At 22.8% G+C, this 14165-nt stretch overlaps 1 protein-coding gene across 2 annotated transcripts; it reads right to left on the bottom strand.

Annotated features, from left to right (window-relative positions):
* Window positions 1–706: 706 nt before the first annotated feature.
* On the bottom strand, window positions 707–3925 carry LOC122499458. 2 transcript variants are annotated; one of them, XM_043607830.1, is made up of 6 exons: window positions 3777–3925; window positions 2898–3055; window positions 2504–2642; window positions 1943–2155; window positions 1689–1715; window positions 707–1090 (listed from the first exon to the last, which is right to left on the bottom strand). In XM_043607830.1, exons 1-6 carry the CDS (start codon window positions 3852–3854, stop codon window positions 761–763), a joined length of 945 nt encoding a protein of 314 aa, XP_043463765.1. In that variant the 5' UTR covers window positions 3855–3925; the 3' UTR covers window positions 707–760. The 2 variants fall into 2 exon arrangements, with proteins under 2 accessions (XP_043463765.1, XP_043463766.1); XM_043607831.1 differs by having other exon boundaries at window positions 2504–2624.
* Window positions 3926–14165: the final 10240 nt, after the last annotated feature.

Genomic DNA, 14165 nt, shown 5'->3' with positions numbered 1-14165 from the left:
AAATATTTTCAATTATTTTCAAATGCTTTTAAATAATTTTAATTAATTCTGAACATTTTCAATTATTTTTTAAATAGTTTCAATTATTTCGAAATATTTTTGATTATTTTTCATAATACTTTCAATTAATTCTGAATATTTTTCAATTTTTTAAAAATATTTACAACTGTTTTTGAATATTTTAAATTATTTTGAAATATTTTCAATTAATCGTAATTTTTAAATTGTTTTAATTATTTCGGAATATTCTCGATTATTTTCCAATAGTTTTAATTATTTCAAAATATTTTAAATTATTTTTCAATGCTTTCAATTAATTCTGAATACTTTTCAATTATTTTTAAATAGTTTCAATTATTTCGTAAGATTTTCAAATATTATTAAATACTTTCAATTAGTTCTAAACGATTTGAATTATTTTTAAATGTTTCTAATCATTTTGAAATATTTTTAATTGTTTCGAAATAATTGAACGTATTTTTATACATATTTTCAATTATTTTTAAATAGTTTCAATTATTTCGTAACATTTTCAAATATTTTTAAATATTTTTAAATACTTTTAATTAGTTCTAAACGTTTTGAATTATTTTTAAATGTTTCTAATCATTTTGAAACATTTTTAATTGTTTCGAAATATTTTAAACTATTTTTAAATATTTACAATTATTTTTAAATACTTGCTAATTATTTTAAAATACTTCTAATTGTTTCGAAATATTTTGAACTATTTTTATAAATAATTCTAAATTGATTGAAATTATTTTTTCTTTGGAACAAATGCTTTTGGAATTGTGCTTTGCACATTGGCGTATTTTGGATTTCTTGGAATTGGATTTGTATCTTTTTTGTTTTGTAATGCACTGCGAATTTTTTCTCTTGCATTAAGAAGCGTTGAAGTTGTATTAAAATTACTTGATTTTTTCCTATCTGTTACAGATGAAAAGGAAATGCTTCTTCTTGCCGATGATCCCAATTTTGGAGAACTGGTGAGTGCTGCACTTTTTTTGAGATACGTTATCGATGGTGTGGGTGATTTCTTCAAATTTTGAGATCCACTTTTGGTTTGTTTTACATCTTTTTGGAATTGCTAAAAAAAACAAACCAGTTAAGTAAAAAAAATTTGTATTTACTTTCTTTAAATATAATTTGAATTAGTAAAAATGTTAAAATTTTTTTTTTAATTTCTATATTTAAATTTATTTTTCAAATTTTAATTATTTAAAAATAGAAAAATGTTTTAAATCATTTATTTAAAATTAAGAAAATTTTGTTTTATTTATTCGTTTAGAAAAGAAAATTTCTTTTACTCTCTTAATTTGAATTAGTAAAAATACTAAATTGAATTATTAACTGATTTTTTACTTTCGAATTAGTAAATATTATTAATAAATTAGTAAAAATTACTATTTTGCTTTTAACTTTTCGCTTTTGAATTAGAAAATATTACTAATAAATTAGTAGAAATTACTATTTTGTTTTTGAATTAGTAAATATTATTAATAAACTAGTAGAAATGACTATTTATTAGTAAAAATTACTCATTCAAAAACAAGAAGTCAGTCACTAATTCAAATTAGTTAACATTTTTACTAATTCAAATTTAGAGAGTAATTCATTCATTTCAATAAAAAAATACTTCTAATTATTTAAAAAACAACGATTTTAAGAAATTGAAAAATACGAACCCCTTTCATTTCCTTAAATTCTGTGTACTGAAAGAAAAAAATATTTTATATTAATTATAGAATGAATAATGTTAATGTAAATACAAAAAAAATTATAATAATTCTCATTTTTCAGTAAAATATTAATAATTAAATTCGAATTTTTTAATTTTTGTTTGAGTATTTTGAAAAATTGGAGACACAAATTTATAATTGTTAACAACAATTGGTTTATATAAATAGTTTTCGCTACTAGAAACAAAAATATTTCTTACAATATTGAAAAGTTTATTTTCATGATAATCAAGTTTCTTCATGAATTCCTGTATCGTTTTGCCGTCTGGTAAATTTTTCTTATTTTCCGTGATGGTGGGAGGCAATAAATTATTAGTATCACCTGGACTTTTAATTTCGAATGTATCCGTCCTTCCAACATCATTAAGTAAAACAATTGGACTTATTGGCATTTTAGTGTTTGTTGCATTCAACTGAAAAAAAACAATTATTTTACTGGAGTAAATAGAGGACAAAAAAACACTGAAAATTAAAATAGTTCGAAATTTTTAATTGTTAATACAAAAATTATTAATTTATAATTAATAATTAATTATTATTATTATCAATTAATTAATTATTTTATAAATTAATTATTTATTTTATTATTATTAGTAATTAATTAATTATATAATTATATTATTATTAATAATTAGTTAACTATTATCATATTAGTGTTAATAATTAATTATTATTATATTAATTTTAATAATTTATTAATATTATATTATTTTTATTAATTAACTAATGATTATTATATTATTGTTAATTGTGTGAATTACTTCATCAGTGAATTCCAAAGGTGGTTCAATAATAGCAGTTGTATTGACATCAACCTCAATGTTTCTGCATTTTTCTTCTGTTTTATTCATAAATGATTCCAGATCATTGAGAAAACTGCTCCTGTTAGTAATTTCGGTTCTATTTTTAAAAAATATCTTTCAATTAATAGAATAATTAATGAATCTTCAAATTTTGGAAATTTCTAAACAAAAAGTAATTTTGTTTGAAAATTTCTATTTATTTTTTAAATTTTAAAAAATTTTAACTTAAACTCTAAGCATTTTTTTGTAATTTCGCAAAAAGTTTATTTATAACTTGAGTTTTATTAAAAAAAGTAGCTTAAATTTTTACAATTTTTATTTCAACTTACCAAAAAGTTTATTTTTAACTTACGTTTGATTAAAGAGATCTTCTAGACTTTCCATTTCCACAATTGACGCTTTTGTTTCATTATCGATAGTATCCGTTTCTATTTTCTCTTCCAAATAATCTCTTTCGATTTCATTCAAAATTTCTCGTATTTCCCATTTTGTTAGCCATTTTTCGTGCTCCTAAAAAATTATGTAAATAGTTAGTTAGTTTTCATTTATTTATAATTAATTAATTAGTTAATAAAACTTTTCTGTTGACATTAAATTCTAAAGAATACTCATCACATTTGTTTTTTTTTATTATTAAAATTTTTATTATTAAGGGCATTTGAACCTTGATGACGTCACACATGCTTTGCACAAACTGTAACGTCATCAAGGTTCAAATGGCCTTAATATTATTAATTTTATTAATGACATTATTAATTAAAATTATTAAAACTAAAATAATAAATTAAATTTATTTAATTAAAATAAAATTTGTTAATTAGCAATTTTTCGACTAGAACCAATTTGAAAAATTACTTGTTAAATTATAATAGAAAAAATAGCGGTAAAAAATTGTTTACCATAAAAATTTATTCCTTTATATTCAATTTATAGATTCAAGTAGCACTGATACTAAATTACAATTTACTTATTATTATCATATAAAATCAGTAAGTTAATTTTTAAAAATTTAATAATAATATTAGTTATTATTATTTTATGTATGATATTTATTTATTTATAATAAATAATTATAATAACTTGTTTATAAAGTAGAAGTTATAATAATTTTATAAAATAATTATATAAAGTAAAATTATTATTCGTATATCATGTGTGGTTTTATTTACGATAATTAATAATAAATCAAGTCGACAATTTTATTTACAAAAATAACAATATAAAAACTTACCGATTCTTCGAGATTTTTAGTTGCAAAATTTTCAATAATTTTCAAAATTTGCGATTTAAATTCCTCAGATACACTCATTTTCGATGTAAACACTTTCAATATCGACAATATACTGATATTTGAAAACAATCACAATATACATTCAATGGCTTTATTTTTGTCATTATATATAAATAATTTTTGAAATCTCTGACAGATTGAGACAATCTTAATTTAATTTTATTCAAATATTTATTCACTTTCAGTTATTTTATAATTAAAATAATTCGTGTGATATTCATTCGCTTATTAATAGTAATAGTTATGAATTAATGATTATATTATTATATAATTGTTGTAATAATTATTCTATTATTAATTTACTAAATATTCTATTATTTATTTGTTTGCTATTCTATTATTTATTTATTAATTATTATATTGTTATTTACTTATTAATTATTAATATTAATTAATTGTAATAGTAATTTTTATAATTAAGTATTATAATTAAGTATACAGTACGAAAACCTACCACGTCAGTCATATCCCATGAGTGGGAGTGAGACAGACTTATGCGATTCCCATACTTTCCTATGACTGACGGATAGCTTTTCTTACTGTATAATATACTATCCTTAAAATAAAAATATATTTTCTTATTTTAGGAATAGAATATACTAAATTCAAGTATAAAATATTATAAATTACTCTCTAAATTTGAATTAATCAAAATGTTTACTAATTTCAATTACTAAATGACTTTTTGATTTTGAATTAATAAATTTTACTGCTGAATTAATAGAATTACAATTTATTAGTAAATTTTACTAATCAATTAGTAGAATTACTATTTATTAATAAATTTTACTGCTCAATTAGTAGAATTACTATTTATTATTAAATTTTACTAATAAATAGTAATTCTACTAATTGATTAGTAAAATTTACAAATCGAAAATATGCAGGTATTTTTTCATGATTTATAATAAAATAATGTTACAAATTAGAAAATTTTTTAAAAATTAAGATTAACAAATAATTAAACAACTTATAATAATTAGAGAGGATTGAGTGTCAAAATAATTTTTTAATATTATCAGAATATTGTTAATTAAAAATTATTTTCATATTCTCTTATCTAAAATTTAAACTAAAATTAAACTAAAATTAATTTTCAAATCAATTTTTATTAGAAAATTCTACGAGAATTCAATTATTTAAATACAAAAATAAATTATTTATTGAATAATTAGATGTTTTTTAAAATTTAATTCTTATAAAGAATCTTATTAACAAATTTTTTAATAATTTAATTCTTTTGACGAATTTTAATAAATTTTTTTAAAATTGTTACATTTTTCAAGAAATTTGATTAAAATTGTATTAAAAATAATTAAAATTCTGCGATGAGTTTTATTATTTCTGAAAATAATTGAATAGTTGCTAAGAATTTTATTAAAATTTTTAAAAATAATATTGATTTCCTGAGAAGAATTTTATTAAAATGTTTACAAATAATTTAATTTCTGTGAAAATGTTTGTTAATTTTGAAAATAATTGAAATTTTGACAAGAATTTTATTAAAGTTTTGGAAAATAATTGAATTTCAAGAAGAATTGTTTTATTTTTAAAGATAATAATTGGGATTTTGTTGAGATTTTTTTTGTAAATTTTAAACATAATTGAATTTTGTGATAAGAATTTTATTACTCATTTGAAAATAATTGAATTTCTCCAATCAGTTTGTGTCTTCTTCAAAATTCAATTTTTTTTTTAGTGTTTTTAACTAAAATTCTTCTATAAATCGATTATTTTTAATAATTAATTAAATATAAATTGACAAATTTAACTAATTTGAGAAGATTTTGAATTATTGAAATTTTCCAAAAATCTAGGTTCATTAAAGTTTCTAATTAAATTTATTCAACATTGAAATTTTATGAAATTTCAAATTGAAACCGTTTGAAGTTCATTTATTTATGAAAATTGTAAACGAAAATCTTTTTAAATTGAATTAATTTTTAAATATTTAAGTAAAATTATTCATTAAATAATTTATTTATTTTACGATAGTTGTTCAAGATATTTAAGTTATTTAAAAAGAAATTTTTGTCAGAAATTGAAAAAATTGAAGGTTTTCTATTAGAATTCGTGATAATTTTATAGTTTATGAGTCAAACAAAAATTACACATAAATTCAGAATTTTCTTATGAATTCTAAAAGTTTAATTTTTTCCAGTACTTTTAATAGAAATTCCTGACATTTCCTTGAATTCCCCATGACAGAATATATGATTATTATAATTATAATAATATTAAAACTATAAATTTCAATTCACATATTTTATTTTTATAAAAAATTGAATTACAAATTTTTAGATTCTATTATTTTCAAAATTGATAATTTTATTTAAAAAAAAAAACGAGTGAGAAATTAGCCGCTCGCGAATTGTTGCTAGTTTATTACTAAAATTTACTATTTCAAAAACAAAAATTTCTGTCACTAATTTAAATTAATTAATATTTTTATACTAACTAAAATTTAGAAAGTATATGTGCTAAGTATATTCTTAAATTGAAATTACATTTTTTTATGTAAAATAATATTTAAAGGATAAATTAAGAGAGAGAGAGTCAGAATACAAAAAAATGAAACAATATATTTAACTAATGTAGAAATTTGTTCTTTTTTTGTTAAACAATGATAAATTGTCGATATAAAATAAGTGAGGAATGTATAAAGAATAAAATTTTTCTTTTACCGCGATCAAATTACAATATAATATATATACGTGTACTTTTCATTACGAAAACAACAGTTAATACTTGAATATATACATATTGAATGTAAAAGAATACAAAAGCAAAATACTCTCGTTAGAATTCTTTCAATGGAATGTACATACAACTTACTGACATTGCGCAAATACCGCGCACATTAAAGTGGGTCGATTATTATACCGTGGGGTATACAGAAAGTGCTGTTATATATATAAAAGAAGATACCAGTTCCTGTAAAAAGATTCAGCAAAGTGGCTTAATTGAATCAAGCAGTGACATCCGAATTATCTGCGAAAGTTTCATAAATGCGACATTTTTTTGTTGTCACTCAATTTGTGTCACAAAAGTACCATGAAAGTGGATGTCAAAAACGAATGATCGACAGGTGATTAAAAGCCAAGAAAAAGAGTTACTTCAAAAACTCATAAATAATTCCCAATGAAAGTTTCATTGAATAAAATATTTATACTTATAAATTTTCAATTTTTGTCATAACCGTAAAAAAAAAATATTTACCCTGATGAATATTTGTTTTATTATTTATTTCCTCCCCTTCTCTCCTCGTATTTTTTTCATATATCTTTTCATCAATTTTTGAATTTTTTTTAATCTATATAAAATAATCTCCGTTTGATGCGAAAAAACAATTTTTTTTTCTGTTTGACGAAAAAAATATTCAGTTATTTTCATTTGACGTGTAATTTTTTTTTTCGTACTTTCAAAAGAGAGAAGGAGAGCAAAAGAGAACGAGAGAGAGAGAGAGAGAGAAAGGTTTTTGGGTATATGATAAATCTTTAATGGAAAAAAACTAGCTACCAAAAAATATGCGCACGATGAGAGATGGATGGGGAGGAGTAAAACTGGGTGTTGCCAGGCGGCTTTCGATGTGGTTTTGTTTCTACTGTTGAACGCATCTCGCAAAAAAAAGAATTTTTTTTTTCTTTTTTTTTCTTAATTTTTTTTTAGTGATTGAACGATTAGAGGGAGGCGGCATTTGTCAGTCAAAATTTAAGAGGATCGCGAAATGCAGTTGCATAAATTTATATTCATAAGTATATTTGTCTCCTCTTTTCTTTTTATAATCTTTTCATTTCTTATTTTGCATATATATTATTTTTGGAAACTTTAATTAATAGGAAAATAATTCCATTTCGCTTTAATTATAGTATACACTCTTATGTGCTTATAATTAAAAGTGTAATTAAAAATTTGCTTATTATATGCAAATTTTTCTTCAATATCAAATAATTTTGCTCTCCTTATTTGGTAATTTAATTATTTAGTTCTTTAATTATTTAACATTCAATTATTTCTTTCAGTATTAAATTGTAATATAATAATTATAGTACAATAATAAATAATAATAAATAATAATAATAATAATAATAATAATAATAATAATAATAATAATAATAGTATTTAATTATTAATATTATTTGCATAATCAAAAACAATTTTTCCACTTAAAATAATTTGTTTCATTTTTTTTTTATTGTAAAGAAAATTCAATAAAGAATGTGATTGAAAATAGAGAGGAGAGAAATTTTGGCAGACGACGAGGTAAATTCCAAAGCATTCTTCTTCATTTTTCGGAACATCCGCCGTCTGAAATAACAAATATTTGAGAAAAAAGGCCACGGCATATTGCACACGCAGTGAACCCTTTCATTTGTAAGGACAAGCGGAAATTAGTGGAACCAGAAAAATGTTTTATTAGGACAGTGTCTATATTTTCCGCAAGGATCTTTCCTTAAAAACTAATTTCATTCTTTAAATACAGGTGCTTCTTAAAATACGCTTCCGTATTCGCAAATAGAGGGAAAAAACAGGAATTCTACACCTTTCACCCCTATTCGAGAGAGTAAATTTTACCCCACGTGTCAAGTTACCTCTGATTTGTAACAAAAAAAATGTTAAATTAAATTTTTTAAATAAAATAAAATAAAATTTTAATTTAAAATTAATAATAATTCAAAATTAAAATACAATTTTAAAATTTTTTTGTGTTAGTTATAAATCAGGGGTAATTTGGCAAGTGGGGTAAAACGTTCTGCAAAAGGGGTAATAGGTGTAAAAACACCTTTTATTCTAAATTTAAAGTTAAAAATTAAAATGTTAGTTAAGACTCTTAAGCGAGCTCTTAAGCGAGCTCTTAAGCAAGCTCTTAAGTTAACATTTTAATTTTTAACTTTGTTTCCCGTCGGTTAATTAGGATATCTCGAGTTAACCCCCAAAAATTACCAACAATAATATTTCCGCAGCGATTTATTATTCCAAAAAATTAAAAATCAATATTTTATTATAGCAAAAAGAAGGGGATTGAAAATGAAGTAAAAATAGTTTAAAGAGGATTGAGGATTTGTGAAATTTTAAATAATCCAAATGAATACTTCCTGATTCCTCTGTTGCCTTTGAAATTGAAATTTTTACTGAAAACATTTTTAGTCCCAGACGTGAGAGACCTGTCTGGTGATACATATACATATATATATACACATTGGGAGAAAAGTATATATAGGAAACGAGGGGGAAAGTGTATAGTCGTGTTTGGATAGTCTTTAACTGACCATTACACCTGAATAGAAGGCTATATAATAGGAAAAGGGCAGCAATGGTCCTTGATCCGACCGACCCACTTCCTGTCTGAAGATTCGAGAATGCTTCGATTCATGGGAGTTGCTAACGGACCGGCCATACGTTACACTGTAAATTTTCATTTTCTACGACTGCCCTAACACACGGCCGGTTCGACGAGATTTACATCAATGAAATAAACCACTGTCCCATAACCTATCCCATTTCGAGACGCATGAATATTCCCTTCAAAATTATCAGTTTTCGGTTTTTTTTTCTCTTTTTTCTTTTTTTTGAACATTTACAACAATAGAATTAGCATATTTAAATTTGTTTAATGTTCTGCTACTTTCTGGTTTTGAATTGGTGAAAATTTAGCTACTGATTCACAATAGTAAGAGAATTTTTACTGTACTTAACTAATTTTTTCTTATTTTTTACTAATTTATATAAAAACTATTAATTTCTATTTAATTCTAACTAGTTTTGTTTACTAATTCAGGGTTGACAAAAAAATTTAATTTTGTTTTTCCCTGACTTTTCCCTCATTTCCAGACAAAATTTTGACTTTTTCCCTAACCCTGAATCAGAATTCACTCCAAAAATTATTAGATATAAAAAAAAATCTTCTATTACATTTATTTACGAATTTCTCTAATTGTAAAATTACTTGAAAACATTAATAACTTCTTTTTTAAATAAATATATTTAATCATTATTATTTTTCTATAAAAATTAAGATTTTCAAATTCAAACCTTTTGAAATTCAATAACTTACGAGAATAATATTATAAGACATTTAAGATAAGAAAATAATTGAATTCTTGCAAAAAATTATATTAAATTTTTTTTTAAAGAATTGAATTCCTACGAAATAATTTAATTGTGAAAATAATTGAATTCTGGAGAAAGATATTATTCATAAAAATAATTAATTTCTTGTGAAGAATTTTCTTCAAATTTTTTAAAATAATTGAATTTCTCAGAATTTTTAAAAACTTGTTGAAAATAATTAAATTCCATCGCGAGAAATTTCATTAAAAAATTAAAAATACTTGAAATCTGACGAAGAATTAAAAAAATTATTTTTGAAATAATTGAATTCCTTTGAAAATGTTTATTTTTGAAAAGAATTGAATTCTTGGGAAGAATTTTATTAAAATTTCATAAATAATTGATTATAAGTAATTTTTGATAAAAACTAGATTGTATTAGTACTAATTAGTAGTACCACTGATATTAATTAGTACTTAATATTTTTCATTATTTTCGATTTAGAGACTATTTTAGTTTCCATACAAAAACTTAAATTATTGAATCTCTTTTGAATTTTTTGAAAGAAATTTTTGCAACTTTTTATTTTTCGTTAAAAATTTTTCATTTTTGATTGTAAATTGTTATCAACGTTCAATCATCGTTTTACACTATACATATACTAATACTATTAGTGTAAAAGTCACTCTATCGATAAATCGCTCTATTAAATTTTAACAACTGTATTTAGTGTATACTTAGAAAAGAGGACTTTGTTTATTTACCTAATATTTGACTTTCGCCTGTTGCCCCACTCCAAAAAGTTTAAGCTACTAAGTTTGTTTGTAGTGTGCCTCTTCCTTAGCTTTCTGCAGGTTGATTTAGGATTTAAGGATTTTCAGGTTTACTGTTCAAAGATCACGTGAACAAATAATCGACAAAGTCTAAAAGTCCAAAAATCGAATGATTTCTTTATTTAACCACCTTGTGGACCAGTCATCAGTATTTTCAAAATAATAATACAATTACTCTTGTTATTACAGTGGTTATAATTTTTCTATTATATATATGGAGAAATTTTTTCTGCGTACAGTGAATATTTCAAATTTGGACTTGTATTTCATCTCTTGAGAAGATACATTTTTTTCAACTATTAATTTTTTTTCAACTGTTAAATTTTGTCAAATTTAAAATTTTTTCAATTATTTGTTTAACTATAATTTTAACTAATTATTAGTTTTGAACTATTTTTATTTTTTCATCTATTCGTTTCTTTTAACAATTATTTTTTCTCGACTACTAAATGTTTCAATTGCTAATATTTTTATTCTTTATTACTTTCAACTTTTATTTATTTAGCTAACAATTTTTTTCAACTATTTTTTCTTCAGCTACATAATTTTTTTTCAAGTATTAATTTTTCAATTATGAAATTATTTTACAAATATTTTTTTCAGCTACACATTTTTTTTAATTGTTAATTTGTTTTAAGTATAAATTTTTATACAAATATTTTATTCAAATACTATTTTTTTAGCTACTAATTTTTTTGAGATAGTAATTTTTTCAACTGTTAATTTTTTTAAAGTATACATTTTTTTACAAATATTTTTTTTAAATACTATTTTTTTCAGCTACTATTTTTTTAAACAATTATATTTTTTTTGAACTACTATTTTTTTCGACTACTAAATTTTTCAATTGATAAATTTTTCAATTCTTAATTTTTTCTTTTTTTTATCTACAAATTTTTTTTAACTACAATTTTTTTAGCTACACCTTTTTTTTAACTGTTAATTATTCTCAATTATAAACTTTAATGCAAGTATTTTTTTTCAAATACTATTTTTTTCAGCTATAAATTTTTTTCAACTGTTAATTTTCTTAAGTATAAATTTTTTTACAAATTTGTAAAAAAATTTATGCTTAAAAAAATTAACAGTTGAAAAAAATTAGTAGCTGAGAAAAATAGTATTTGAATAAAATATTTATATTTTATTCAAATACTATTTTTCTCAGCTGCTAATTTTTTTCAACTGTTAATTTCCATCATCTATTAATTTTTTCAATTACCATTTTTTTTTTACATCTATTAATTTTTCCAATTACCAATTTTTTTCCAACTATATTAACTTGGTTTCAAACCATTAATTTTCACCCCTCGCAAATATTAATATTCGTTTATAATTGATAAATTTGAACAATATAGGAAAATTGTTATCTTCTCGTAACTCATTCAAGTGCCAACTTGAAATGCAGTTAAATTTCTGATAGAATTATTGAAAGTTTCGAACTCTGTGTTGGAAACCGAAACGTAGTTTCAAAGCCTCTGGCCAAGTTTCAAAAGCTAGTTGGAATGAAGAAGTGTAGTTGGATTTAAGTTTGAAATTGTTCGAAGTACTCTCATCTATATATGTTCCTCTATTATTCTAAAGTGTTCAACCGAATCTTAATTTTTTTCTCTTTTTCATAAAAAAACTCTTCCTTTAAATTTCTTCAATTTCAAATTTTCTCATATAAATTGTAACTAAGTGTATAAAAATTTCTACAATCATATTTTTATTTTTATCAATTAATTTCAAGATTAAAAAATTAAAATTTGTTTCATTAAATTTCCAAATAAATCTATTTAGCATATTCTATAGGAATAATTTAATATTTCAAAAAAGAAAGAAAGCAAGAAAGAGTTCTAAAACTGTGGGCCAATTAATTAACTTGAGACTCCTGCTGATTTGGAACGCAATCATAAATCAAATTTCTAACTTCTCGATCAATCATCAGGCACGTGATTCTCAATTTTTTTTTTTTTGACTAACTTATTTATATTTATTGATGTAGAAATAAATTATTATTGAAAATTATTGTTATTAATATTATTACTAACCTCATCATTATTATTTTTATTTATTTTTTTTTGAACTGATAATTTTGTTGGACTGTTAAATTTTATCAAATTTAAAATTCTTGTTAATCAGTTTTTTTGTCAATCAGCTTTTTTGACAATCATCTTTTATAAAAATTAACTTTTTTGACAATGAGGTTTTATGACAATTAGCATTTTTGACAATCAGCTTTTATAAAAATTAACTTTTTTGACAATGAGGTTTTATGACAATTAGCATTTTTGACAATCAGCTTTTATAACAATTAACTTTTTAGACAATCATCTTTTTTGACAATTAGCTATTTTGACCATCAGCTTTTTTGACAATCATCTTTTTTGACAATTAGCTATTTTGACCATCAGCTTTTTTGACAATTAGCTTTTTTGTTAATCAGCCCCTTTACCAATTAGCTTTCTTGTTAATCATCCTCTCTGCCAATTACCCTTTTTGTTAATTAACTACACTCTCGGGATGCATTTGTACATATCCAATAACGGTAACTAACATTTATTTTGTTTTTGTTTCTTTTTTCTGTTATTCCAAGGAACGACAAATAATTTTAGTTGAACTTTATGCAAATTGAATGAGATTTAATGGAGGTCAACATTGTTTTACTTGAAAGCAAACGTGTCCAAAATGGAAAACAATTTGCATAATTTCTAGCTTTATCAGAGAACCAATTTCTCCAAACATGACATAAATTACACAAAGCCATTAACATCGACGTAGGTCCAGGGGATTCTCAACTGTCACGTATGTGCGCCGCCGGAAACAGGTCAAAATCCGTATCACGAAAATCCGAAGGATTCGAAAATTACATCCAAGCTCGTTTCTATATCGCTGAGGCAAAAAAAGGGGGGGGGTGGGGGAGAGAGCTGATCCTAAATAAACTGGCACACGGCCACACGACAAGCATCCCCCCCACCAGTCAAGTTCGATTCTCTTTTCCGGGTATATGCCAGCGAGAGACCCAAGGGTAAACAACGTCCAACAATGCATCTTATTGTTGTACAAAGAAATCCCTTTTGCGAAGAAGAAAATTTTTCCATACGATTTTTCTTCTTTATTTTTCACACAGTGAAAAGAAAGGATGAGAATTCGTGCGAGGGCGTAACTTTGCCGGCCTTTGGGCGCGTTTTTCCATTCTATTATTATTTGGGGGGGAAAAAAATACACACATACATGGCAATCTTTTCACGCGAGCACACGTTGTTATGTCACGAAAAATGTCTTGAACTCGTTTTTTCTTTCTCGCCCCCTATTTTTCTTTTTCTCTTCTTTAAAGGTCTCGAAAAAATGTGAGCAAGTAACGACACGACTCTCTCGGGGGGTGAAGAAAAAAAAGAGATGAGAGCAAAAAAAATGAGAGAGAGAGAGAGAGAGAAAAATAGAGAAGTCTATATAATGTCAGCAC

The sequence above is a fragment of the Leptopilina heterotoma genome, unplaced genomic scaffold, assembly GCF_015476425.1.
Source record: "Leptopilina heterotoma isolate Lh14 unplaced genomic scaffold, ASM1547642v1 Lhet_168, whole genome shotgun sequence".
Lineage (NCBI taxonomy): Eukaryota > Metazoa > Arthropoda > Insecta > Hymenoptera > Figitidae > Leptopilina > Leptopilina heterotoma.
This window is presented reverse-complemented; position numbering and strand designations above follow the sequence as displayed.

Coding starts and splice junctions, on each gene's coding strand:
- LOC122499458 (XM_043607830.1), bottom strand. CDS start 3,854: ATGAGTGTATCTGAGGAATTTAAATCGCAAATTTTGAAAATTATTGAA. Junction 3,056..3,776: donor CTAAAAATCTCGAAGAATCG/GTAAGTTTTTAT, acceptor ATAATTTTTTAG/GAGCACGAAAAATGGCTAAC. Junction 2,156..2,503: donor CTTTGGAATTCACTGATGAA/GTAATTCACACA, acceptor GTTTTTTTTCAG/TTGAATGCAACAAACACTAA.